Source organism: Columba livia, chromosome 1, assembly GCF_036013475.1.
Source record: "Columba livia isolate bColLiv1 breed racing homer chromosome 1, bColLiv1.pat.W.v2, whole genome shotgun sequence".
Taxonomy (NCBI): domain Eukaryota; kingdom Metazoa; phylum Chordata; class Aves; order Columbiformes; family Columbidae; genus Columba; species Columba livia.
In genome coordinates, this window is record NC_088602.1 from 133,393,577 (window position 1) to 133,418,755 (window position 25,179).

The window sequence follows — 25,179 nt, forward strand, 5'->3', positions numbered from 1 at the left end:
TTTTAGATAGTGGGCACAGTTCAAACATAGAACCAGTTAAAATTCCCAAGCTCTTTATGTCATTTGGCTTTGAAGATGAACATGGTAAATGAACTAGGACTGAGTTCCTACAAACTTCAGAACAAAGCTCAGGAGGTTAAGTCAATTTACTTGCATTTTCTTTTTAGATTCTCTTTGGCCCCCTGCACTATGTTGTGAATGGGACCTTTTTGTCTGAGACTAGAAAACGTAAAGTGGATTCAAAGAGAAGGGGGAACTTTGTCTCAAACGCTGTACTGGCTGATGAATTTCATCTTGGCAGTGGTGCTTAGATAGAGTTGGGGACAGAGAGAAATACGTCTTGCCAGTGTTCGTATGTGTGGATCTTGGCGGTTTCTCATACACTAGCTCAGGAGTAGAATACCATGTACGGGTAATGGTCACAAGTCTCCCATAGTGAGCAGCAGATATTGAAAACTAAACTCAAGCTGCACAAGATGGAGGCCAAAATCTGTGAGGAATGCAGAAATAGCACAATAAGTGCAGTATTTTGTATTTCTGTAATGTATGACTACTAAATATTGCACTTTTTTTGTTTATTTCTAGTCTTCACACATGTTGAAATTCAAATTTGTTGGGAACATGTGTAAGCCTTTCTTGTCCCTGCTTTACAGATGGAGACAGTGAAGCAACAAGAAATTGGATATGTGTCTGGGAACTGCCTGTTTGGAGTTTGGTGTCTCTGTTGGTCGCTAGGACATGTTGATACCCATAATCGTGCCACTAACGCATGCCTTTCATTTCATGCCTGTCAGTTAGTGCATCCTACTCAACAGGGAGAATATGTTTCATATTTTGGGCCAGATCTTCAGCATGTAGAAGTGGCTGGTATTAATGGAGTTTCATCTCTCTGTGACACCTGTGGGCTTGGCTCAGAGTGGAGGAGGGTTTTCTCTTTCCTTTTGGAAGCTGTGCTGGTACCTGCGCATCTTGAGAGGACTGTTTCTGCCCAGTGAACTCATATAACCATCTGCCTCTTCTGCTAATTGACAAGACTCTTCTTTTGCCAGGTGTCCCACAAAATATCTCACCTCTCACCTCCCCATGCCATTCACCGATTCAGGGGACGCCTGCCACAAGTCCTACTGGAAAGTCAACTTCCGCATCATTTCCAGACTCTACAGATACTGACACCAAGCAAGGCTTAAAGCCACACAAAGTCTTAACTGCCACTCAGAGTGCACCTAGCCTGTCAGACCCTATTATCAGCCCCTCTGTCATCTGCCGCGGGTAAGATGATAATTTGATATGCGTTGGAATCCTTTCACATTGTTCTTGCAAACAATCTCTTTTGGCCCACATAAAAGTTTTTGCGATTTGTCATTGTATTGTGTATTGATATTTCACCATATCTAAGCAGTTGATAGTACACGAGTAACTGTGTAGATTGATGCTGCAAAGTGCTTTAATGTGCGTGATGTTTAGTTAAATTTACAGCTTTTACTCATGTCAGATGTGCAGTCTGATTCATAAATAAATTCTTCGTCAATAACTTGCAGATTCAAAAGTTGGATTTCATGTTAACAGCTTCTCATGCCTTTAACACGAGTAGTCACTTTCAGGTCACGGGCCAAGTCTTTCACAAGAGGCACTTGACGTTTGATAGAAGAATCTGACTGCTAAGGATTAAAAACTGCTGGCCTGTAGCCTTCTGATAAAGGTGTTCCAACAATGCCTGAAGACTATGTCATTTTGAGTTCTCGCTCTCAGAAGGAGTGGATTCTGCCCTCCCTACGGCAGAGTCGGATTATGTAGCACTGGGATTTTTTTCGGAAATGAGCTGCAGCTGAGTTCTTCCTCCTGCAGAGAGTTACAGTAACACAGGTTAATTTCATGCTTTAAAGTAGCCCATTATTAGATAACGCAGACCTGCTCTGCAAAATCAGCATTTTAGAAAAAAAGTTGTTCTGTTTATCTTCTTGAAGAGGATTCAGTTGCTAAATTAGATTATTGCAGTTTCCAGTATGTGTCCAGTTCAGCATAGTGGGAAACACGAGTATTTAGAATCCTGTTCCAGTGCAGTTTCAAGGTTACCTTGCTCGTTAGATGTTACTTTTGGTCACAGTAGTGACTTGTGATTGTTGGCTAGCTAGCAAAAAGCACATCAAGTCAATGTGACAGGTTAAATGCTTGACGATCTTTGGAAACAGCTTTTAGTTTCTGGTGTCAGTTGCATGACTTCAGATGTGTCTCGATATGCGAGGTGCAGGGCTTGGAAGTGGGTGTGAGAAAGTCAAAACTGAGATTCTGAGTTTACTCAAGGGAGTGATACTCACTGAAGTTCGGCCTAGAGTCCTGGTGGGCTTTTAAGGCATAATTAGGGGGCTAAATAGAAACCAAGTGCCTTTCAAAATTTTTCAAAGGTATTGCTAGACAGGGACTTGGCACTGATTAATTTGAAAAGAAAACTGTAAGAAATATACCGTAAATGTGCTGCTGCCTGATTAAACTGTGCCTTTATTAGTAATTCAACAAAATATTAGTAGTAACAACTAGTAACAATTATCACCGGAAGCCTTCCATTAAAGAGAACAGTTAAGAATTGCATAAAAAAATGTCGAAAAAAGTAATCCATGTAAGATTGTTTTGGATGCCAATGAAAGATATTTTCTTGTTATGTGTAGACTTTGATTTTAATGTACTCATTGGTAAAATGCTCGTTAGCTTTTATGAGGCTACTGTCTTCTGTGATCTACGTAGGTTGAATAATACGTTTAGGTTCTTAATTTCCTTGTTTTCAAATGCTTGGACTGCATAAGCAATACAAATAGTTACATTGCCAGCACATAGGCTTTGTTGGTTGTTTGAAACAAACACATTATTTAAAATATTATGATGTAATGATTGTTAATAGAATTTGCATCCACTGTTAATAACTCAGTGTCCTTTTAACGTCCATTGAAAAATCATAAGCACTGTCATATTTCTAGCCATTCATATATAGAGATGTCATATCCACAGTTACAAGATGAACCAGCAGCGCATAAATAATGTACCCCTTAGTAATGTAAGCACAATTTAAAAAAAAAAAAAAAGGACATTAGATGCCTAAGACAAGCTGAGAGAGTTACATTAAAAAACACTGGAAATAAATCTTGTAATGTTTGAGCTTTCACATTGTAGATTGCTAGTTTTCACGGTATGCAATTTCCTACATTTACTGCCAAAAAAACTGCCCCGCTAGGAAATGATACAAAGTCAGCAAACCTCTGCTACCACCAAACCAATCCCTCCTCCAACAACAAAAGAGAGGACATTAACTCCTGATGGGTTCAGTGCTTTAAATCAGATCCACCCAGACAGGGGCATCAAGACAGCAATTTTACCAGGCGATGCTGTTAAAATAAGTTGTAAATAATCATTTTTATTCTGCTTAGTGGATGAGGCAGGAATCCTGTGGAAAAAATCTTAATCCTGTGATCAGAAAGCATATTGTGTTGTAATGCCTGTGCATGAAGGGGATTGAGTTAAAGTTGCATGAGCATGTTTACTTCTGACATAGAGCAGATTTCAAGTGTTACACGGGGCAACTTAGGAATTTTTTTTAATATAGCATTTTATGTGGACCATACATATTGAATCAGTGTGAGTTTGCATATGTTCTGGAAATAAAGAGGTACAATCATAATGATGCAAGCCCTTGTAGCATTACAACCAATCAAAGGCTTCCTTTCTCAATTACTTTTAAATTTTGGCTTGTTAACATTGGCCTTATGGAAACCACAAAGAATGCAGAACAGAGAAATTAATACAGTTTTTAATCTGGTTTATAAACCAGAGTGATAGAAGGTTTATTCAGTTTGCTATGCACTACAAGTGTCATTGTATACAGATTTGTATTTTTATTTTATATTCTTTCAGGATTTCATTATGTTTGTAGGGCATACCAAGCTCCAGAAAATGTTTTGGATGACCCAGTCAAAAGCCATCAGGCATAGGAGTTCAGCCAATTTTTTATGGTGTACTTACATTGGTGCAAAGTTTCTAGTACAAAATTAAACCAATCAAAATACTTGTGTAATAGAAGCTTTGCAAAGCCTGACGTATAAAGGATATGACACAAATACTGACTCACACCAGAGGGAAAAAAGTTAAAAGGACAGTTTTTCATGGACAAATTTGATGTAAAGCTCTTAAATGAGGTTTCAGATTTTTTAAGTTCCCTCATGTTTTGATAATATATCATTGTTCCTTTAGGTCCTAGGCTCAGTCATATTGGGATATTGTAATTTGAAATGTTCCAGCTGGTATTGAATTAACATTTAGGGCTTAAAGGGAGTCACAAACAAGGAATAAAGTATTTTAATGAAAGGGAAGAGACAATCATTTGAAGAGGTCATGATGTTGTGATCCCTCCCACAATATCTTTATGTTCTGGGAATGATAAAGCAAACTCTTGTCTTCTTGTTTCATTGCTAAATGTCTGGATGCCAGATCACTTCCCCTCATTCTGTCCACAGTGCCCCTTGGTTCTGATGTACTTGGTATGTTGTCACAGAAGTAATGGCAAATACCTTTTTGCAGTATTAGGGAGGAACACATTTAAGTTTGAAGCAAGAAAAGGAGAGTAAATCCACATCATGACTGCGTTCAGATTGCATTTATAAGATTATATGGCACTCTGGCAAATTTTCATCATTTTAATTCATGTTTGTAGTACAGCTGTAATACAAAACCAGGGAGGGTTTATGTACTGATAAAGAATAAAAAATTAATTTAGAAAAAGAAATCACATGGTATAGGTTTCCTGTTGGCCACACAAATTTACTGGTACTGGCCAGTTAATCCACAGTCTTTTTGTATTTTTGTCCTTTTATATTCCTGACTTCCAATAAAACTTCAGCTCATTGCTGTAATTTTGTCTTGAGAAAGCACCCCGTACCATAGTTAACACTGTGTGACATAATCTTACGCTGTCATCAGGAAATCATGTTACGTTAAACTATGTAACGCACATGGTTCTTTATATTGTGCATGTTTCTTGATGTTGTATTTCAGCTGTGGGAGACCCTATAACCAAATAGAGGCTGGTGATGGGACACTAAATAGAAGCGATGGTACCACACACACCCTGAACAGAGCAGGTAATTCTTCGTCCATCAAAAACTCCTCATCCTTTAAAAGTAATTCACTGAAAGGGCAGATATGCCTGTTTCTCATAAAAGGAGAATGTATGTAGGTGAGACCATACAAGTTGTCTTTTGAGGCTCCTTTCCTTTTTGTTTGTACAACATGTGCAAAATGCTAATGAAGAACAGAGTTAAAAAATAAAGAAAATACAGTTTCCCTCATCTAACCTAGTCAGCTCAAATAACGGTCCTCAAAATTTTTCTCACTCTCCAATCCCTGATCCCATTTTTTTCACTCTGCAGGGTATATGCTTTAATGCCTTTGGACAGATTGTCTGCCTTTGGCCACAGCCAAGCAGCACATATGTATTATGAGTCAGAGATCCTGTTGCTATTATTCAGAAGGTCACAGGATGACTTTCATGCAATCCTTGCTGTTCACACAACAAGCTTTGTGATTTGTGTTTTAGATGATCCTGCGCAAGCCACTTCTGACTATGAGACCAACAACAGTGATAGCAGCGATATTGTACAAAATGATGATGAGACAGATTGCTCCAAAGAGCAGACACGGAAGGGATCCGTCTGCAGGACATACGCACCTGAGACCATCATTCTGCATCCACTGATACCGCCTGAGGTAGCTTGATTAAGTTCCACTTGCACAGTAGACTGAGTGTATAGTGATACTAGGGAAAAACAACAGCAACAAAAAACAACACAACAGGAACCCCAAGCTCACACACACACAAAATCCAAAAACCCTAGAGCTGTGTAAAGGTTGTGACCATGTTTTTAAGCAACAATTGTATCAGACTTCTATTTGCAGTAGGAAGGACTGACTTTAAGAATTGAAAGGACCCACTGAAATGTGTGAGAACTACTAAGCCTTGACCACTTGTGAAACACTAACCGACTACTTTGATGAATAAATATAAGCTTATGGGTCTGGCATGAGGCACTTCTGAAATGTTTGGCTTCAGTGTTAGTGTTGTCTTTAAAGGGAATAGATTGGAAGGAAGAGAAGTTATCTTCTCAGACTACCAGCATGATATATAGACTTCCTGTTCAGCCACTTCAGCTTCTCCATGGCCTTGCAATTGTGGCTAATATTTACAGTGGTCCTTATTTTAAAATAAATTTGCACTTGCCTGAGGGTACTGATGTTGTTGTATGTCTTGAACGTAAGAACATTGCATATACTGAGAGAAGGCATTTTTCTTGAGATATTTTGGTGTTTACTCGTTTGCAGTTTCTTAGTAATAATGAAATTCAAGGGAAGTATACACGGAGAAATGTGAAAGGAAGGACACAACCTGTCTTTTATTTGCAAACCTTAAAAAAAAAGTAGGTTTCAGTTTAAGAAGTACAAGTCTTCCCTTGGATCGTGCTCGGTTAGCCATGTTACATTATAATGAATGGGTCCTGATGCAGAAGTATAATAGAAGCTGAACGTTTTTTCATCTATACTGCAGCAAATTTTACAGTGAAGAAGACAGACTCCCTTAGAAATGAATGAATGATTCCCATGAATGAAGAGATGAATGTGTCTCATGGTTAAGTTCAGAGACTGATGTTTCATATATTCATATATTTTTATTCATTCAAGTGAAACAAATTATGAAGGAGAGTGACTAGCTGCAGGGCTGGTAGAAATGAGGACATCTCTGCTGAGCTGAGTAAAGTACCATCGGCTTACAGATGATGCCAGTATGACTTTAATTTTTTAAGAGCATAAATGTTAGTGTGAGATGCTTCACAGAACTAACATTTCTCTTTATTCTGATTTCTGGCATAGGACAAGCCTATACTTGCTCCTGAGCCTCTGATTATGGATAACTTGGATCCCCTGATGGAGCAGCTAAATAGTTGGAACTTCCCAATCTTTGATTTGGTGGAAAAAATCGGAAAGAAATGTGGTCGAATTCTCAGTCAGGTAAGAAGGTTATCTTGTCTGTGATGACTGGGTAGGTTACTGGTAGATTCAGACAAAGTAATATTAACGCCCATGACCTTTACAACCTGATCATCCATTGAATTGTGATTGCTGCTGCCTCATTCAAAGTTGACAATATGAATTCCTCATTACATTCCTTCTAAATTGCTGCTTTTTAACATATAAATTGTGAAATAAAAAAACAAACAGCACCAATGAGTTTATTTAAACCTTTCTGAATATTCTCTTCTATCTTCAGGAGGTGCTGACACTCCTTAGTGAGTTCTTTGTGAAAGAATTTCTCATGGGGTTCAGCATGGGAGGGCTAAAGAGTAAATATACTCAGCTGATGGAGGTACTTCTTTTATACTGGACACTCCAGTCAGGCTGTGCAAGACAGCAAGATTTAAGGAACTGGGGAAAAAAATAGCCCTGATATTTCCTCATGTTTAAAGAGTCAGCACTTTGTTAGTAAGTTCATTTCACTATTACACAAGGAAGACTAATTTACTAATAATCAGGATATAAGAGCTTACTAGTCTTTCTTTCAACTATAGGTTTTCCATTCCCTCCTGTAAGTTGAATGCAGATGCAGACACATCCCATCTCTACCCAGCACAATTGATGGTCACTTCCAGAATCACTCTCTTGGCTGAACTTTCTGCTCTGTTGTGCCCCTTTTTCTGGCACACTGACAAATCAGCCATTTTTTCTTACAGAAGTATTGAGGTTTCTTAAACAAGAAAGGCAAGTAATTATATTTAGGGATGGGAGGAAAAAACCCCAAGGCCATCTGACTGATCCAGTATCACTTTGCAAAGCATTATGTAGTGGTGAGTGCAAGAAAGAAGAGATTATATTAATTGGTATAATGCGGGACAGTTAACACCCCTATCCCAAAGACAGATGTTTGTGTGTCAGGCAGATCTTAGTGCAACAAGCTCCAGAGAATGCTGTATCAAATCTTGGTTCCTTGGGGCTTAGCTATTATTCAGGTACATTCAATTATCTGGTGTTGAACCAGAAAAACCACAGCATGAATTCATATTTATTCTGTGGCCTGCTTTTTGTTGGTCTGTAGGTTGGCAAGGAACATCTATGTTTAACCAGCCTGCCAGATCTCTAGATTAATTTTAGAGAAATAGGCAAACTATGGCTAGATGTGGATATAGAGATAAATTTGATGCTTGGTGATCAAACAATTTTGTGATAGATAATGAGTGTGAGATTAAAATGCTCTTCTAGATCATTGGTAATGTTGTTTTCTAATAGCGAAGCACATTACAGAATGATAAATGAAATATAAGAAAAAACAGAGCTTTTTCAAAAACGTATAAACAACAGTTTGAATGAGCCAAAATTTGTTCTGGTTTTACATGGGCATCTCTTTACCAGTTGTATGGAGTTCTGTACCTCCCAGGACAGTTCCCCTGTGCCTCCCTCAACTGTCACTAAAGCTCCACGCTCTGTTTTCCAGCATCTGCTTTTTGCACAGGTTCTGAGCGTATTATGCATTTTGCAGCACCACAAAATGAGACCTGTGAAATAAATAGAGGTTTAATAAATAATATTTGTGATCAAAATTCAACTTTTCTATGACAGCTGTTTGTAATAACTCCCACTCCCTAAGAGCAGAATGTAGCAAGTTCAACCTTGTTCATGGAATACAGTTCTTTTAGGTCTTTCTCCCACCTGCTCAGAAGTTTCTAAGAAAATTATTTTCAGAAATAAGACAGCTAAAATAAATAAATCTTTTTCTCCAGCCAAATGTATTGTCTTCTTCTTGTATAATTTTTAAATTCTGGGATATTATAAACAAAGGAAAACAAAAGCTCTACTGATTTATTCTCTGTATTTTGCCATTACATGGACTCATCCATTAAAAATAAGTAAATTAAAAAGCTGAATTAACTATGTTTGCCTTGCTATGTTAAATTTATGAGATGGAACAAAGCAGAGTTGACACGTGCCTCTAGGGAAGCATTCAGCTTATAAAGCAAATGCTGGCTTAGCATTTTGGAAGCTGCTTGAGATGTCTGTTTCTTCTTTTTGGAATGTTAAATTGATTTAGACATATAAAAAGATCCCAAACTAGTCAGCAGCCATAAAAGCATCTGTGCAAAGTACAGTGGAAAGCACTCTAAAGCACTAACAAATATGCATAATAGGGGTTAGAGAGGAATTTACATACAAGTCTCTCTTCAGAAAGCAACAGCAAAACTCTCCAACTGAGCTGATGCTTCACAACAGGCCATAAAGCTAGATAATATCTTCAGTCACACTTAACACTCTTCTTACAGCTCCTGTAAAATGAAAATTTGTGGAAGAGAAACTCATTTGCTTTGGAAAGCAAATAAAGTAAAAACGAATAGGCTAAAGTCAAGGTCTCTCTCTGTCTTTTATTACCAGTCCCACAGAGCTGTGAAATGCGGGTGGTGCTCTTGTGCTCTCAGTACACGGAGTATCATTGAGACAGGGTAGTGTCATTGCAATGGGTGGTGCCAAGCAGAAGGTTTGACCATCTCATCATCAGGCACAGCTCCTGCAGCCACGATACAAGGGAACGAGGGAAAATCTGTCCTTGAGGGATGGGATATTCCCGGGACCGTCATAGTGGCCCTTGTGAGGAGTCATGTTTGTCAGAGCTGGAGACCGGGTGCCAACAACTTAAAACACACATTTGCAGAAAGCAAATGCAAGAAATAAAAAAGGAATGCAAGAGGGTTTCCTGCACACAGTGAGTAGGGAACTGCCAAGCTAAACTTTGCCTTTGTTCTCTGACAAGACCCATCTATGTGTGTCTGCAACACCCAGGAGAGAAGCGACATGTGAATAACGATCCCCATCCCCAAAAAACCTTCCATTAGGAATCATTTGGGGGAAGCATTTGTCCTTTTTCTGGCAGCGCCACCAGAAGTATCTGAGTTATAAAAAATTCATTGAGGCATTAGCAGTGGTTGCAGAGACAAGCAGGAGACGGGGGCAGGAGGACAGAGGCAGCATGGAGCACCCACTGCCAAGTGCCTGGCAGCTGCCGACGTTTCCCTGGGCTTGTCCCTGGCAGCTGGGAGCCCCTGCTCGACCCCTGGGACCATCACTGCCAGGGGGCTCGTGAAGCAGCATGTGGTTTGGGGAGCAACAATTTTAAAAGATAGAAGTGTGTAAAAATGGTTAATCCAGAGAAATGGATAAACAAAATTGCACAATTGTGGTTTTGTTTGGTTTGGGGTTTTTTTGTGGGGTTTTTTAGTTTGGTTGATTTGGTTTTGGTGGGGTGGTTTGGTTTTGCTTGTTTTGTTTATTTATTTGGGGCTTTGTTTGCTTGTTTTCTTTTAATGAAAGAATTCAATTATTTGACTTTCTGGAAGACTTCAGTGCCCTTTTTTTTCCTCTTTCTGAGCTGCCCTTACCCCACCTCCTCCCCATTTGTTGAGAAAGAGACACAGAAAGAAAACATTACAAAAATGTCTGAATGACTTGCTTGGCTGTTCGTGCTTTCTAATGACCACAGAAAATAATGCCGTTTTACTCCAGGTCATGGAGAAGAGCTGCATTCCTTTCCATCACAGGCAGCTTCACTTCATTTCAACTGCTGTGGAATTCCCTACAGCCCTCTAGTCCAAGGAGGAGGAAAAACACACTTTTAGAACATGCTGTATTTAAGATACCTGTCCAGTATTGGTCGTATAGACCAGGAAGATTTCATCCTGCAGAACAATTATGCTTCCTATTTTTAGCCAGGGATATGTTGCTGGAAATATGAAGCTCACCGTTTAGTGATTGAAGACTAGAGTGTAAAATACGTCATCTCTGTAGCTAAAACTTTGGATCCCACCTGATTTATTTCAGTTGTAGTTCCAGATAGATAAACAGAATTCTATGCAGTTTCTAATCCAATTTATGCATTAAGTCACTCTCTTCATTCTGCCTCTGTGCAGGAGGTTCCCATGGGGTTTTCAGATAGTGAAGTTTTGCCTTCCACAGGCCCTGCCTTTTATTCTAAGCTTGTGTCTTCCAAAGCACTGTACGTAATTCAGTAGTTCCTTAGTTCCTTTGCTACAAAGAGCTTTTTGCTTTAGGGCCAACATCCATGGCCACAAAGCAAAATTACCACCAGCAATGACTCTTCTAACTGCATTGCTAGTGCCACTAATGCAGTTGTGATGGGAACAGAGGTAAGAGATGGAGCCACCACCAGAACCCCAGCTGTTAGATACGTGTCATTAGAGGGACATTCCAAGTCATGTCAGACACCTCACTCAACCTGTCTCTGCAGTATCGCTGCCTGTTGCAATGCTTTGCCAGAGAGTGAGGTCACATGCAGATTTTTCCGGGTAGGCAATGACTAGAAGGGGAGGTGGGAGTGAGGAGGCAGTATCATTGAGGCTGCAAATTCATGTCCTTTTTTATTATTCTTACTGTAAAAATCCACAGTTGCAGGACATTTGAAGTTTCTGTTTATTAAACCTTAGATGCAGCTCCCAGGTCTCAATTTATATGCACAATCTAGGGAAAGAAATAGGTGTGGATAGCTGTTTGATTTACACTGAGGAGTAAAACACAAAACGTAATTTGTAGCAATTTCTTATCAGAATAGCACTCATCATTCCAAATGTGCTTCAAATTGCTTAGCTCTAGGCACATCATTACCAGACAGATGGCATCAAAAGGACAGAATTTAGCTAACAGCAGTAAATAAATAAAGAAGCTGAAAGGCTTCAGGATCCAATTTGTGAAAGAAGTGAAAAGGTCAGGCAGCAATTTTACACTGTCCCATTGTTCTGTATGTCAAGTTCAAACTTGTCTTCCAAAGCATCCATTTTGTAGGTGCTGCTGTCTACATTTCACAGAATCACAGAATGGTTAGGATTTGAGGGGACCTCTGGAGATCATCTAGTCCAACCCACCTGCCAAAGTAGGTTCACCAGGAGCAGATCACACAGGAAGGTGTCCAGGCGGGTTTTGAATGTCTACAGAGAAGGAGACTCCACAACCTCTCTGGGCAGCCTGTTCCAGTGCTCTGGCACCCTCACTGAGAAGAAGTTTCTTCTCATACTCAGATGGAACCTCCTGTGCTTCAGTCTGTGCCCGTTGCCTCTCATCCTATTGTTGAGCACCACTGAAGAGTCTGGTCCCATCCTCTTGACATCCACCCTTGAGATATTTATATTCATTTATGAGATTCCCCTCTCAGCCTTCTTTTCTCCAGGCTGAACAGACCCAGTTCTCTCAGTTTTTCCTCATAAGAAAGGTGCTCTGGGCCCCTAATCATCTTTGTAGCCTGCCACTGAACTCCTTCTAGTAATTCCTTGTGCTTCTTAAACTGGGGAGCCCAGAACTGGACACAGTACTCCAGATGTGGCCTCACCAGGGCAGAGTAGAGGGGACGAGAACCTCCCTCGACCTGCTGGTCACACTCTTCCTTATGCACCCCACTCGTCTCTCCCGAACACCCCCCTCATTCATCCATTACATTCTCCCTTCCAGTAGATCTTCTCCTGTGTCTACAGTCATCTTTCCGTGTAGGAATGCTTGGAGCAAATTTGCTTCCTAAGCTGCTTGCTGCCTCCCTCTGAAATCCCATGGAAGTCATTTTTGCCATTTCACTTCCAAAATGGGGGAGAGGGAGAGGAAATAATGCATGGCATCCAAATGGTCCTCTCCTTTTGTTATTCCTTCATCTGTTCCCCCTTTTCCTGGGAACTGATTTTAATCATGGGTGCTCCTTGGAGAAGTTTGTAGGTAAATTTTTCCCAAAACACTGAAGACCCCTGGGTATCTTCCTTTATATGTGGATGTTCCTGAGGTGTCTGCAAAATTTGGGGGATCCATATGCCTGAAAGGAAAAAAAGAACATCTGGAAAAGTGTAATGAAGGACTAATAACTTATCTGTTTGGCTATGTAACCACATCCATATGGAAATGCAAATAGCTGCAGGTATAGCTGGATCAAATGTACTTGAGAAAATACTATCAGGAATGCAGGTTTTCATGGGGTAATTTGACAATTATTTTTATATCTAATTTTTAGAGGATGGTGGTTTTGTTTCTTTTTCAGGTATCATACAGGCTTTTTGAAGACATGGGGCTGTTTGAAACCTTTAAAATACCAGTGAGGGAATTTATGAACTACTTTCATGCCTTGGAATGTGGATACCGAGAAATACCTTGTAAGTAAAAATTCCCAGCAGAAAACAGTGTTTCCCTAAAGTTTTGAGTATATTCCACACACTTAGTTATGGAAGCCTTTCTTCTCTCATAGCAGCTACCTTTTTTCTTCTGCTACATTGCTAATAAATGGATGGCTCTCTAGTAATAGGCTGGTGTTGAACCACAGCCTCACTTGTCTTTTCTTCATTGCATTTAACATCTCATGTTGTTTCATTCGTGGCAAATTCTGTGCAAGCCTGAAACCATATAAAGCTACTACGGGTACAAAGAACTGTTTCTTGATGATGCAAGTATACCCCAATGCCCTGACCAGAAGTTATTGAACCATTTCCCTCCCATAAGCAGACTGTATTTTTACACACTAGCAGTGCTATGCTACCAAAGGAGATGAGCTTTGTAAACCAGAAAAAAGTATGCCAAGTAGATAAGTGCGTCCCGTTCTTCTGCAACTGCAGCTCAGCTGGTATTTTTCAGTGTGAATCATTTATTCACTGAAAAACATGCTTTCAGTCATCCCCAAAGTATTTACTAATTCAAATAAAATTTACCAAACTGCTTCAACTGCAAAAGAATTTTTCTTTTCCAGGATGAGGGAGCCAGTTATTAAGTCTTTTAGCTGATGGATAGCCCTTGTGTTGAGCAATGTAGAATACCCTGTTTTCTCCTGCCTCCTCAAAAAATGTCTGAAACATTGGTTTAATAAGTCATATAGTCTTTCTCTCAAAGCATTAAATACCATTTGGAACAGATACAGTGAGAGAGAGTGAAGGAAAGCTACCTCAAATGCCTTCCAGCCACATGGTTCGGACTCTCTTCTGGGAAAGTGAGAGACCAAATTCCAAATCTTGCCTTGGTTTGAATCTGAGCAAGGATTTGAAGCAGCACATTATAGCCTGAAGGGGTTATAGGTCGCTGTCCCATAGTCTGTCCCTCCTATTGGAGCCATTCTTCTTTTTTTTAACTGCTTTGCTATTTATAGAGTCTCAGGATTTTTTTTTTTTTTTTATCTAGGCCTTCATTTCCTTGTTTTTTCTTATGTTGTTTCATTTTAGTAAAGCAGAATATTTTGTTTAATACAAAATTAATTTACCTTCCAGTTTTTCATTTCTGTGAAGGGGCAAAAGCCGAAACAACTTGTTTGGGCTTAACCACTTTTTTCTTTTGATTGCTGAACTGAAAAAATGGGTTATTCACACAAAAGAATGGTGACTGTCCCAATTGGATTAAATCAGCCTCACAAGAGGCTCCCCCAAGCTTTATTCCTGAGAAGAGTGTTTAGACCCCCTATGCAGGGATGTCCTCTAGGTTTTGCATGAGGAGATCAGTGTCTCTGGAAAAATGTTCTTAGTACTTCGAGGAAGGCAGAGGAAATGAGACTCCTTCCTTATTTTACTCACTACCTTAAAAAATATTCATTCCTATGCTGCTTACTGTTTTACTGTTCAGAATTTCACACAGCAGTCACTAGCAAGTGATTTCTATAATATTTTAGATCAGGTTTGTATATTATAATTATAGATATACTATATATACAACAATTATTATGAATATAATTGAAGGGAGGGTCACAGGGAAGACAAAGGAGACAAAAGAGGAAAGTGACGGGTAAATACAGGGTCTAAGTAGCATGACATCATGCTCGTGTCTAGTGAGTAAGCAAAGTGATTCCAAATTATGACTACGGTAAACCTTTGTGTGGCCTTGAAGGATCTGGTGACTTTTATCTCCCATTTCTGTAAAGAGAGCTTTTAGCAAGGCAAATTGCCAGCCACAAGGCCTGAACTCTTCATCTCTGGCCAGAAAGCTGCGGAAAGAACCTGGCTTAACTCTGTGGTGTACGCCTATATCGGGTTTGATATTTTGCAGTGCAGCTGCTAGCATGGTACCTAAATTTGCTCAAGAAGAGTCAGGTGAGCGTTACCTGTCTTATATTTAGAAACTGGGTGAAATCTGGCTGAACTGGATGAGTTTTTTCCAGTTATTTCATTTGAATCAGAGGTTAAGCAAAAGACGACCACTGGAGTAAAGGATTGGAGCTGGTAGCACAGATCAGTCTCCTTGTTTAATGTTTTCTTTGCAAAGTTTCCTACATTGCAGCTGCCTCTTCCTCACTGCTTTTTTTTTTCTTCCTGGAGTAGTGTGAGACATAGCATTGAATGCCATTGAAAGTGCTTCAGCTTTAATGAAAAAAAAAAAAAAAAAAGAGCTTTTACAGAATATGGGTGTTTTTCATGTTTGTTTCTCTCTGCTCGATTGACTGCCAGATGGTACCCACTAGATGGTGCTGATTTCCCTCTGTTGGAAAAACCCTTCATCTTTAATAGCTGGGTCACTTGCTTTGTATCACAGATCACAACCGAATCCATGCAACTGATGTTCTGCATGCCGTTTGGTACCTTACTACTCAGCCCATCCCAGGACTCCCGACTGTGGTTAATGATCATGGGTCAGCAAGTGATTCAGGTATATTTAAATGTGCAAATATATACGCTGTGTTTTTAAAGTTCTTGTCATTGTTGGGGATTGTGTGCAGTACTTGTTTTTATATAGACTTTTAATTTCAGTAGCAGGTGGGATGTTGAAGGTGTTAAGGTATGTTTGTGTAGCTCTAAAGATAATGGAATTGGTCCTCCAAAACCCAATACTTCACATCTAATGATGTGTGAATGCATGTCTTTGTGGTCACCCATAACAACAGATGGTTGTAACCTTTTCATTTTTACAATAGCTTTTTTTTTTCTAGGAAAACTGAATTAGTAGTGCTTTTCAAAGCAGCTCCAGAAGCAGTTTAGATTTTTAAATCCTCAAACCCTGCATTGATTTTCTATTACAAAACCACTGGGACATGCCGGTAGTGCCGTGCACTTGCCACTGCTTAGCTGTCATAAAGTCTTCCTTCGACTTTCCTCACTGGCTCCAAAGAAAGAGACTTGTTACCATTTTGCAACTAGTTTGCAAGACCACTCATCTGCTGGTTTATGATTTTTCTTTACAGGAAACTGTTCTCATTGCAGCTTTATATTAACTTCTCCAGGTTCAGTTGTAGCAGCTAGAGGACCTGTCTATATTTCATGGGAGTTACTGGAAAAGCAGGAATTAGTGCTGCAGAAACCAATTCCACTTCTGCTTTTGTTGGTGCTGCTTGTGTGGCATATACCTATCATTTGTGAAACTCTTCAGGATGTTTTGATGGGGTAGAAAACATTTTTGTTCCCGGAAGATTTTATTAGCAAGATTGCTGGAGACTTTATAGGTGAAGTGAAATGGGTGAAATGAAAGGGCTGGAGTTTTGGAGCATTTTGCTGTTTGTTATTTGAAAGACATTGATCCATTGAAGCAGATTGAATTAGCAAAGCATCTCACTCAGGAACTGCCTGTGACAGGGATGTTCAAGCTGCTTCAAAAAGAGGCTGTCAAAAGAATCAGCAAAGATTCGAAGTCTAGACCTTTGGATTGGAAAACATAACACCGTAATTGATTTCATAAATACTAGTTCATGGCTTTGACTGTTAGTGTGTCATAGATTACTCTATATGGTGAAGCAATTAGAGGAAGGAATGGAAAGATCAAGTTACCCATGAAGCTACAGCGTGGCCATGAATCCATGGCTTGTTGCTAGCAACTTACATAGTTTGAGAACAGGCTTGGCTGGAAGATGCCCAGGTGGGATCAGAATTTGTTCCTTGCAATTGTGTACCTTATTGCACTGAGTCATGTGCACAGTATCAGAAATCATTGAGTCAGGATGTGCTTACTGTTGTATCATGTATTGTAAACTGGCTTCTTCTCTTCCTGCTTAGTTGCTTCTATCTGTTTCAGTAAGACACTGAAAAAATGGTAAGGATTTTTTCTTTATTTCTGCTCAGATTCTGACAGTGGAATCACTCATGGCCACATGGGTTATGTGTTTTCAAAGACATACACCCCTACAGATGACAGCTATGGATGCCTCGCTGGCAACATCCCTGCCCTTGAACTGATGGCTCTTTATGTAGCTGCAGCCATGCATGATTATGATCACCCAGGAAGGACCAATGCCTTTTTGGTAGCAACGAGTGCTCCTCAGGTAAGTAAATCTTTGCCAGCATTGCTGTTAAGTTTGGAAGGTCTTGGGTAACAGCCTGTCTTTGCCAGCAGTGTCTGCGGCTTCTATTAAGCACAAGGGGTGTGTGGAAAATAATCTGAGTTTTACAGATGAAGAATTGAGTCCTAGCTAAGGTTACACAGAAGTTGCTGCCAATGCTGGGAGCTGAATTCAGCAATTCTGAGTCTTAATTGGCTTAATTATGAGATCATCTCTCCTTGCTTTACATAGCTGACCTGCCTGGCTTCAGCATACTGTTCTGAAAAACAGTATGGGCTGGAAAAAAAAAGAAAAAGATAGCTTAATGGTGAGAAGACAGGCAGGGATGCAGTAATTCTAGATTTACTCCCCAGCTTGGATCCAGCCTTTCTCTCTCATCCAGAGCAAGTGATCTGTACTTGGTCTGTATCAGTTTCTGTCTATAAACTGAAACCAATACTTCCCATCCTTGCAACAACATCTCTCTGTGACTGAGAACTTCGATACTCTGGCCAGGTAAATAGATTAATAGAAAACGTATGCTATCCTTAAATCTGTTTATATGGAATGAGTGCTATAACTTTGTGGTTGTAAAAATCAAGAAGGGAAATTAGATTATTAGCCTTGATGTGTTGTTCCTATTTTGAAAATAAATTAATGTGAAAAACTTAAGTCCTCCTTTTTATGTTTTTGGGTTTTGATTTTGGTTTGCTGTTCATTTTTTTTTTATTTGTTTGGATTTCTTTTTTTTAATCTGATGTCACCCGAAGTTTGCAGAACTTGAATTTGGCATCTAGGTTTTTTCTTCTTTTTCACAAGAAGCAGTATCAGCATTCAGTAATTAAAGCGTTGATGTATTTAAAATTTGCTTTCAGGACTCAGGCGTGTGTAGCAGAATATATCTGTCTCAAGTGCTTACTCTGCACTTAGGCAAGATGGACTGTAAAGCTGAGTTGTTTCAGCAACCTGTTCTCTGAGTTAAAGAATAGGTTCTCTACTTTAGGATAGGATTGAATTTTTTCACCTCTAGATGACAAAAAAGTATAATTTAAGTGAAAAGCCACGGGAACATATATGTATATATTTGTGTAAAAAGTTACAAAATTTGTATGTATTTTACATGTAAGCATATTTCCAAAAACTTTTATTTCCATAAACCAAGTTGTCAAAAGACTCAATGCTGCTGAAGTGGAGATTTCCTGGATGGTTGTTGTCCCCTAAAGTCCGTGTTCTAGATCATTCTTTAGTTCCTGACTGGAATTGCTATCACTATGAGTATCATGCATGTTGTTTTGGTAAAGATTTAACCAATTTTGGATTGTAGCATTGAGCAATCCGTTAGGCTGCGTGTGTATTGTCAGGTTGCAAACTGGAATTTCACTTGTTTATATGTTTGGAATATATCCAATATGGACAGAATTACCCAGTACAAACACCAAACACAATAATTCCTGTTAGTGAGGTTAATTCTGAGAAACAGAGAAGCACAAACATAGATTATATTAGTCATAATTTTGTGTCTGGAAACAGAATAATCTGTTGTCATATAATACAGTTCAGTCAGGAGCCAAAGAACCTTGAGTATGAAAGACCCAGGTTTTCCAAATCAGTCTTCCAATAAATCTTTGCCATCACAATTCAGGTATTTGCTATTAATCCTGCCAAGATCATATATTTATAGTTCAGGAAGTTCTTTAAAAAAAAAAAGTATTCAACCAAACCTCATCCACGCTCACACATCATCCCAATGACATTCTCATTTCTGCATTGTGATGTTTCTTTTGCTAAGAGGTTTCTCAGCGTTCAGCTGCCCACATTGCTTTTGCAGGCGGTGCTGTACAACGACCGCTCCGTCCTGGAGAACCACCATGCTGCTGCTGCTTGGAACCTTTTCATGTCAAGGCCGGAGTACAACTTCCTGGTCAACCTCGACCACGTGGAGTTCAAGCATTTCCGCTTCCTCGTCATTGAGGCAATTTTGGCTACTGATCTGAAGAAACACTTTGATTTTGTTGCCAAATTCAATGCCAAGGTAAGAAGATTGGTTCGGGGTTCTGGTGGATGGTCAGAAAAGATTGTGGGGCTTGATAGCATCACAGTGAAAAAGTTAGAAAGGCTGCTGTGTTGCTCTTTCTTCTGAATGTCCTTTTGGCTGCTGTAAAACATGCTGTTGAATACTAATCTGGCACTTATGTTCCTTTTTACTTATTTAAATTTAGTGGCACAACTGCTTAGTCTTTTCAGAAAATGGTTTAAGGCTAAGGATATTATGGACTATTTGAATGTGAATCCCTATCACATCCTACTTTTCAATACTATTTACTGTTCACTGGTACTTTGGATCTATTAGCAAAGCACTCAGGGAAAAAAATCAAAGGTGTTATCAAGTTTCCGTAATGGCTAAAAATACTTAATGTGAATTTGTATTGGTTTAATCGTACTGTTACTGTGGTAAAGCACAGAAGTCGTAACAATTTTGAAATTGTAATTTCAAATGCAATGAAAGCATGATCTTTCTCTCCTACTTTGTTTCAAATGGGTAAACCCCAAAGAAAGGTCACTAAAGATCTTTCTTGCATGCTCCGTTCCGTGAGTATAAAATCACAACCCTGGGAAACCATTCTGAAAAATTACTGTAAAGTTTCAACCTAATTTATTGGAAATCACCACCTATCAAGTTACTTTATTAAGATTCATCATCCTTCAGAGCTGTTCGCGTGTCACCTAGATGATACCTGCCTTTGAAGCTGTTACTCCCTTCTTGTTCCTGGTGAGAAACACACCAAGCACAATGTGTTTCTCATCCAGGACTAGGACATCCCAGCTGTTTTGGTGACATAGATAGAATGTTTTCTTGTGGTATTTCTTAGGATGGGCTGATCTATAGATGCTTAAAAGTCTGAACTCCTTCTGCACCTCTGCTAGTCATGTCCCAAAACCTCTGGTAATATCAGAGGGATTTCTTTATGTCTTAATTTTGAACTCTGGAATAATTTTCACCTGCCTAATTTCCTCTTAGAGTATTGAACAGTATTGGCAGATTCTCATACATCAGGGTTACAATGACAATAAGGCATGGGCAATTTAGCCTGTCTGAATACATCCTTTGAATTTGACAGTTTGGACCAACACCTTCACTTCTGTGAACATAAGTAGGCTAAACCAGTGATTACTGTGGTTTTGTCACAGAGATTAACTGTCTTAACCGTGGAAGAGGACAAGCTTGACCAAAACAGTAACTGTAAATTGTGGATATTGAAAACTAAATTTGTCTTAAGTCTATCAGGCTGGACAACAGTAGGTGTAACCGCTGTTGTAACCAAGCAAGGTGATACCTGAGACACTGCAGATAAATAGGAGAATAGTCTGATATGTCACGTTTTGTCAGCTTGCTATAGATTTCCAAGGACCTCTGTTAACCTCATTCTCTCTCCTTGTTGCTTGAATAGTCAAATGGTCATGCATGGAATATAAAGTGGAGGAGAAAGAGAAAATACTAACCAGTGCTTGTGTCTGAGTCTGGATTTCCCAGTGTAATCTCTACCTTAAAAAGAGATTATTAAGTTTAGTCAGCAAAAACTCTTTTGTACCAGTGTGGTCTCAGAGACCAGACCTGACGTGCTTATGTATGAGTGGAGGTGCTGCAACTGATAAAATTAGCTCTAAATGCTCATGTTATTGTTTGGGTTGCTGAACTGTATATTGTATAATATATGTAGTATATTGAGGCTGCAGGCAGAGAGACCCTTCTGTACAGAAGCCAGTGTAAACACATAGCGTGAGCATCCTCCTACCAGAGAAGCTTGCAGTCTGGAAAGTACCTAGAAATACTGAAGGAAGTTCACTGTCTGATGCTTTGATGATATCAATGCATTGGATCATTTACCGTTCTATGATATTAGTTATATTGGATCATGTACACCAAAAGCAAAGCCCTCACCATGTGGGGCCCACTGCTGTATGGGGCAGGGGACCTGCTGACAGGGGACGTTGAAATTTCATCTAGTCATAGCACAATAACTTTCTACCCATGTATATAACTATTGCAAGCTTGACAATTAAAGCTGTGTTTGAAGGAGAAATTTGAATTTTGAAAACTAAGTGGACAGTAGAAGACAGCCCCTCTCACACCAGGAGATATTCTAGGAGAAAAGGCTGAGGTAGGAAAATGTGACTAATGTCAGTAAGGGTTGGTACTGCTGACCATTTGGAGATGTAAAAGGCTGCAGTCCTCAACACTTTCTCAGCCTCAGTCTTTGTGACTAAGACCTGGCTTCAGGAATCCCACACCCCTGAGATGTGAGAGAAAGTCTGGAGTGGTGAAGACTTAGTGAATGGGGTCAGGTTAGAGAGCACTTAGACAAACTGGATATACACAAGTCCGTGGGACATGATGGGATGCAGCCATGTGTATAAACACTTCATAGGGAGAGTAAAGCAGATGAAGCCAGACTCTTCTCAGCAGTATCCTGTGACAAGAGACAATGGACACAAAGTGAAATACAGGAATCCCCATTTAAAAATAAGAAATAACATGTTTACTGTGAGAGTAAACTGTGAGGGTTGTACATTGGAAGAGGTTGCCCAGAGAGGCTGTGAAGTGTGCCTCCTTGTAGATATTCAAACCCAACCAGACACAATCCTGAGCAGCCTGTTCTAGCTGGTCCTGCCTTGAGCATGAGTGTTTGAGTAGATGAGCTCCAAAGGTGTCTTCCAACCTCAACCTTTCTGTGATTCATTGAAGGTTACCCTTCCATTTTAGAGCAGTTGATACCACATTTTATTGTGGGAGGTATGGGAAAAACAGAGAAAAGAAAAAAGATAGGGAATACTTTCACACATACTTATCTAAAATATGGAAATAAACCTTTTACATGTATCTGCACACTGGAATTATATTAGCATGGCATTTGGTGGAAATTTATCTTTGTACACAAATTAGGTAGCAGCTTCTTGGAAAATGTCATGGAAAGTTTACATTTGTTTGTTTTCCTAGAAAATGCTTTCAAACAGGCATATCATATGCTAAGTATTAATTTCTCATAATTTATCTCAGTGTTCATTATTTTTCATTTATTTTTCTTTTTACAGATTGATCTAAAGCTGATTATAAATTCCAGCCTTGGGCTAGCTCACCTGATTACACCTGTGATTTGGTTAAATAGCTAAATAACACTGTCAGATGTCCTAGGGCAGAATTTCCACTGTGAGTGTATTATTTTTTCCAAGATTACTGTCACAGTTTTCCTTTTTCTTTCTGCTAGGTAAATGATGATGTTGGAATTGACTGGACTAATGAGAACGACCGCTTGCTGGTTTGCCAAATGTGCATCAAACTGGCTGATATAAATGGGCCTGCAAAATGCAAAGATTTGCATCTGCAGTGGACAGAAGGCATTGTCAATGAGTTTTATGAACAGGTAAATCAATGCACATCCAAAGTGGGGCCTGCTGGTTGTATGTCTTGTTTTAAACACTCCTACAGCATGCTAGTGCTGGTGATAAGACAAAATCACAAAGAACAGGAGTGAAGGGGATGGCTACAATTACACTCGTCCAACCTTTTGCTGGATCAGTGAAAGTACATTTGTCACTGATGTGTCCCTGATGTTCTGATGTGTCCTCAAAGACCTCTGATGATGGTGTTTCTACAGGCTTAATTGTTCCTGTCTGGCACTATCCTTACAGTGGACATGTTGAACAAGTGTTCCTTTCCTCTTTTTTTCCTATTGGCAGTCGTCGTGTCTTCCTTTCGGTCGTCTTTGGTGCAAACTGTCTTTTCATCCTTCCTTCTTTCTATGTCTTTCGAAGACATCTGATGGTTCTCTCTGCAGTGACTCTAGGTGGCTTAAACTTGTATTGACATATGATCTCCAAAACTACACACAACCTGTTTATTGAGATGGATTATTTTCGCTTCCCTGTGGGCCATGTCTCTCTTCACACACACAGAACCTTCATGTACTGAGCACAACTGTAGCATTGACTTCCAGTTTGTCATAGACTAACCATATCTACTTCCTGCACATTGATCCTAATGCATACTTTATTTTTTAAGACAACACTTTCAGCTTTCAGAAGGTTTGTCAGCACAACTGCACTAATTATGCAAGGCTCAGCTGATAGTAGTGCGAGGAAGGACAGCCACAGATTGATTTTCAAAGACCTGGGAATACAGCCAGGCACCGTTCCTCTCCTGCCAGGTGTAAGGGAGCCCTTAATTGAACCTTTTCTCATAATAACCTGTTTAGTCCTGCTGAGTACAGAGGACAGGGCTGTTCCCACACCATTCATAGAATCACAGAATGTTAGGGATTGGAAGGGACCTCAAAAGATCATTTAGTCCAATCCCCCTGCCAGAGCAGGAACACCTAGATGAGGTTACATAGGAAGGCGTCCAGGCGGGTTTTGAATGTCTCCAGGGAAGGAGACTCCACAACCCCCATGAGCAGCCTGTTCCAGTGTTCTGTCACTGTGAAGAAGTTTATTCTCATATTTAAATGGAATCTCCTGTGTCCCACTTTGTACCTATTACCCCTTGTCCTATCATTGGTTGTCACCAACAAGAGCCTGGCTCCATCCTCATGACACTCACCCTTTACATACTGATAAACATTAATGAGGTCACCCCTCAGTCTTCTCTTCTCCAAGCTCAAGAAACCCGGCTCCCTCAGCCTTTCCTCATAAGAGACATGCTCCGCTCCCCTAATCATCTTTGTTGCCCTGCGCTGGACCCTCTCCAGCAGTTCCCTGTCCTTCTTGAACTGAGGGGCCCAGAACTGGACACAATATTCCAGATGTGGTCTCATCAGGGCAGATTAGAGGGGAAGGAGAACCTCTCTCGACCTACTAACCCTTCTAATACACCCCAGAATGCCGTTGGCCTTCCTGGCCACAAGGGCACAGTGCTGGCTCATGGTCATCCTGCTGTCCACCAGGATCCCCAGGTCCCTTTCCCCTACGCTGCTCTCTGATAGGTCATTCCCCAACCTGTACTGGAACCTGGGGGTTCAAAATACATATCCAATCAGGAAACAGAGTTTCCTGATTGGGAACATATTTTGAATTTGCTGGTTAAAGTAAACTCCACATCCTGTCTTTTTGAGAGGAAGCGAGCAGGCTTAATCACTGAACCAGGCGCCCCACAGACTTCTCAGGGAATTTGTGCAGTAACTTGAAGTCACAGGCTAAGTTTACTGTGCTTTCAGTTTGAAAAAAAACAAAACAAAGCAAAAAAAGAACAAACAGGATTTGCTGCTGCTTCTGGTGTATTTGAAGTAATGGGAAAAAGGACAACATTCAGACATTGACCTGAAACTCCTTCATTTATTTGAGATCTCCTGAGAAAAAGAAATAACAATGCATATACTATGTTTATAGTTGATTCCATTTTTCTTTTTATTTTTTCTTAAAGAAAGAGCAGTCAGCCTTTATCTCCCAAATTTTCTCTCAGCAAATGCTTTTCTTCATGTTTGTCTATTCTTTTTACAACTCTCAAAGAAATTGTACTTCACTTAATTCTGGTGATGATCATAGCTTATGTGGGTGACCACTGTGTGCAAACAAGACCTGTTAATCAGATATATGATATGACTCTCTCTTAATCCAACATAACTCATGTCACAAGGCAGCAAGTGCTCCAATACATTAATATCGTCAAAGTATTGGATATTGAACTTTGGGTCAAGCTTGGGAAGAACACATATGGGAGGTTACTGCATTATCTGTTCCACAGTAGGAATCTGAGTTATTTTCTATCAGTCAGAAAAGTGTGCTACTAGTGTTTTCATGCTCTTGGAAGCTGCTCCAAAGGACTGTTGGAAATTATCTTTTTTATAGTCCTGTAATTTAAGAGGAAAAAAAAAAAAAAAAAACAAACCAGAAACCACCACCACCACAAC

At 39.8% G+C, this 25,179-nt stretch overlaps 1 protein-coding gene across 2 annotated transcripts in view; it reads left to right on the forward strand.

Annotated features, from left to right (window-relative positions):
- PDE3A (phosphodiesterase 3A) overlaps positions 1–25,179 on the forward strand; it is a 266,558-nt gene that overhangs the window by 225,766 nt on the left and 15,613 nt on the right. For both annotated transcript variants that reach the window (XM_065030836.1, XM_065030845.1), the window contains 9 exons: positions 1,050–1,269; positions 5,038–5,123; positions 5,579–5,748; positions 6,907–7,044; positions 13,103–13,214; positions 15,565–15,678; positions 17,082–17,281; positions 19,107–19,310; positions 22,543–22,698. In XM_065030836.1, coding sequence (XP_064886908.1) covers positions 1,050–1,269; positions 5,038–5,123; positions 5,579–5,748; positions 6,907–7,044; positions 13,103–13,214; positions 15,565–15,678; positions 17,082–17,281; positions 19,107–19,310; positions 22,543–22,698 — 1,400 coding nt within the window. The remainder of the gene's footprint in view (positions 1–1,049; positions 1,270–5,037; positions 5,124–5,578; positions 5,749–6,906; positions 7,045–13,102; positions 13,215–15,564; positions 15,679–17,081; positions 17,282–19,106; positions 19,311–22,542; positions 22,699–25,179) is intronic.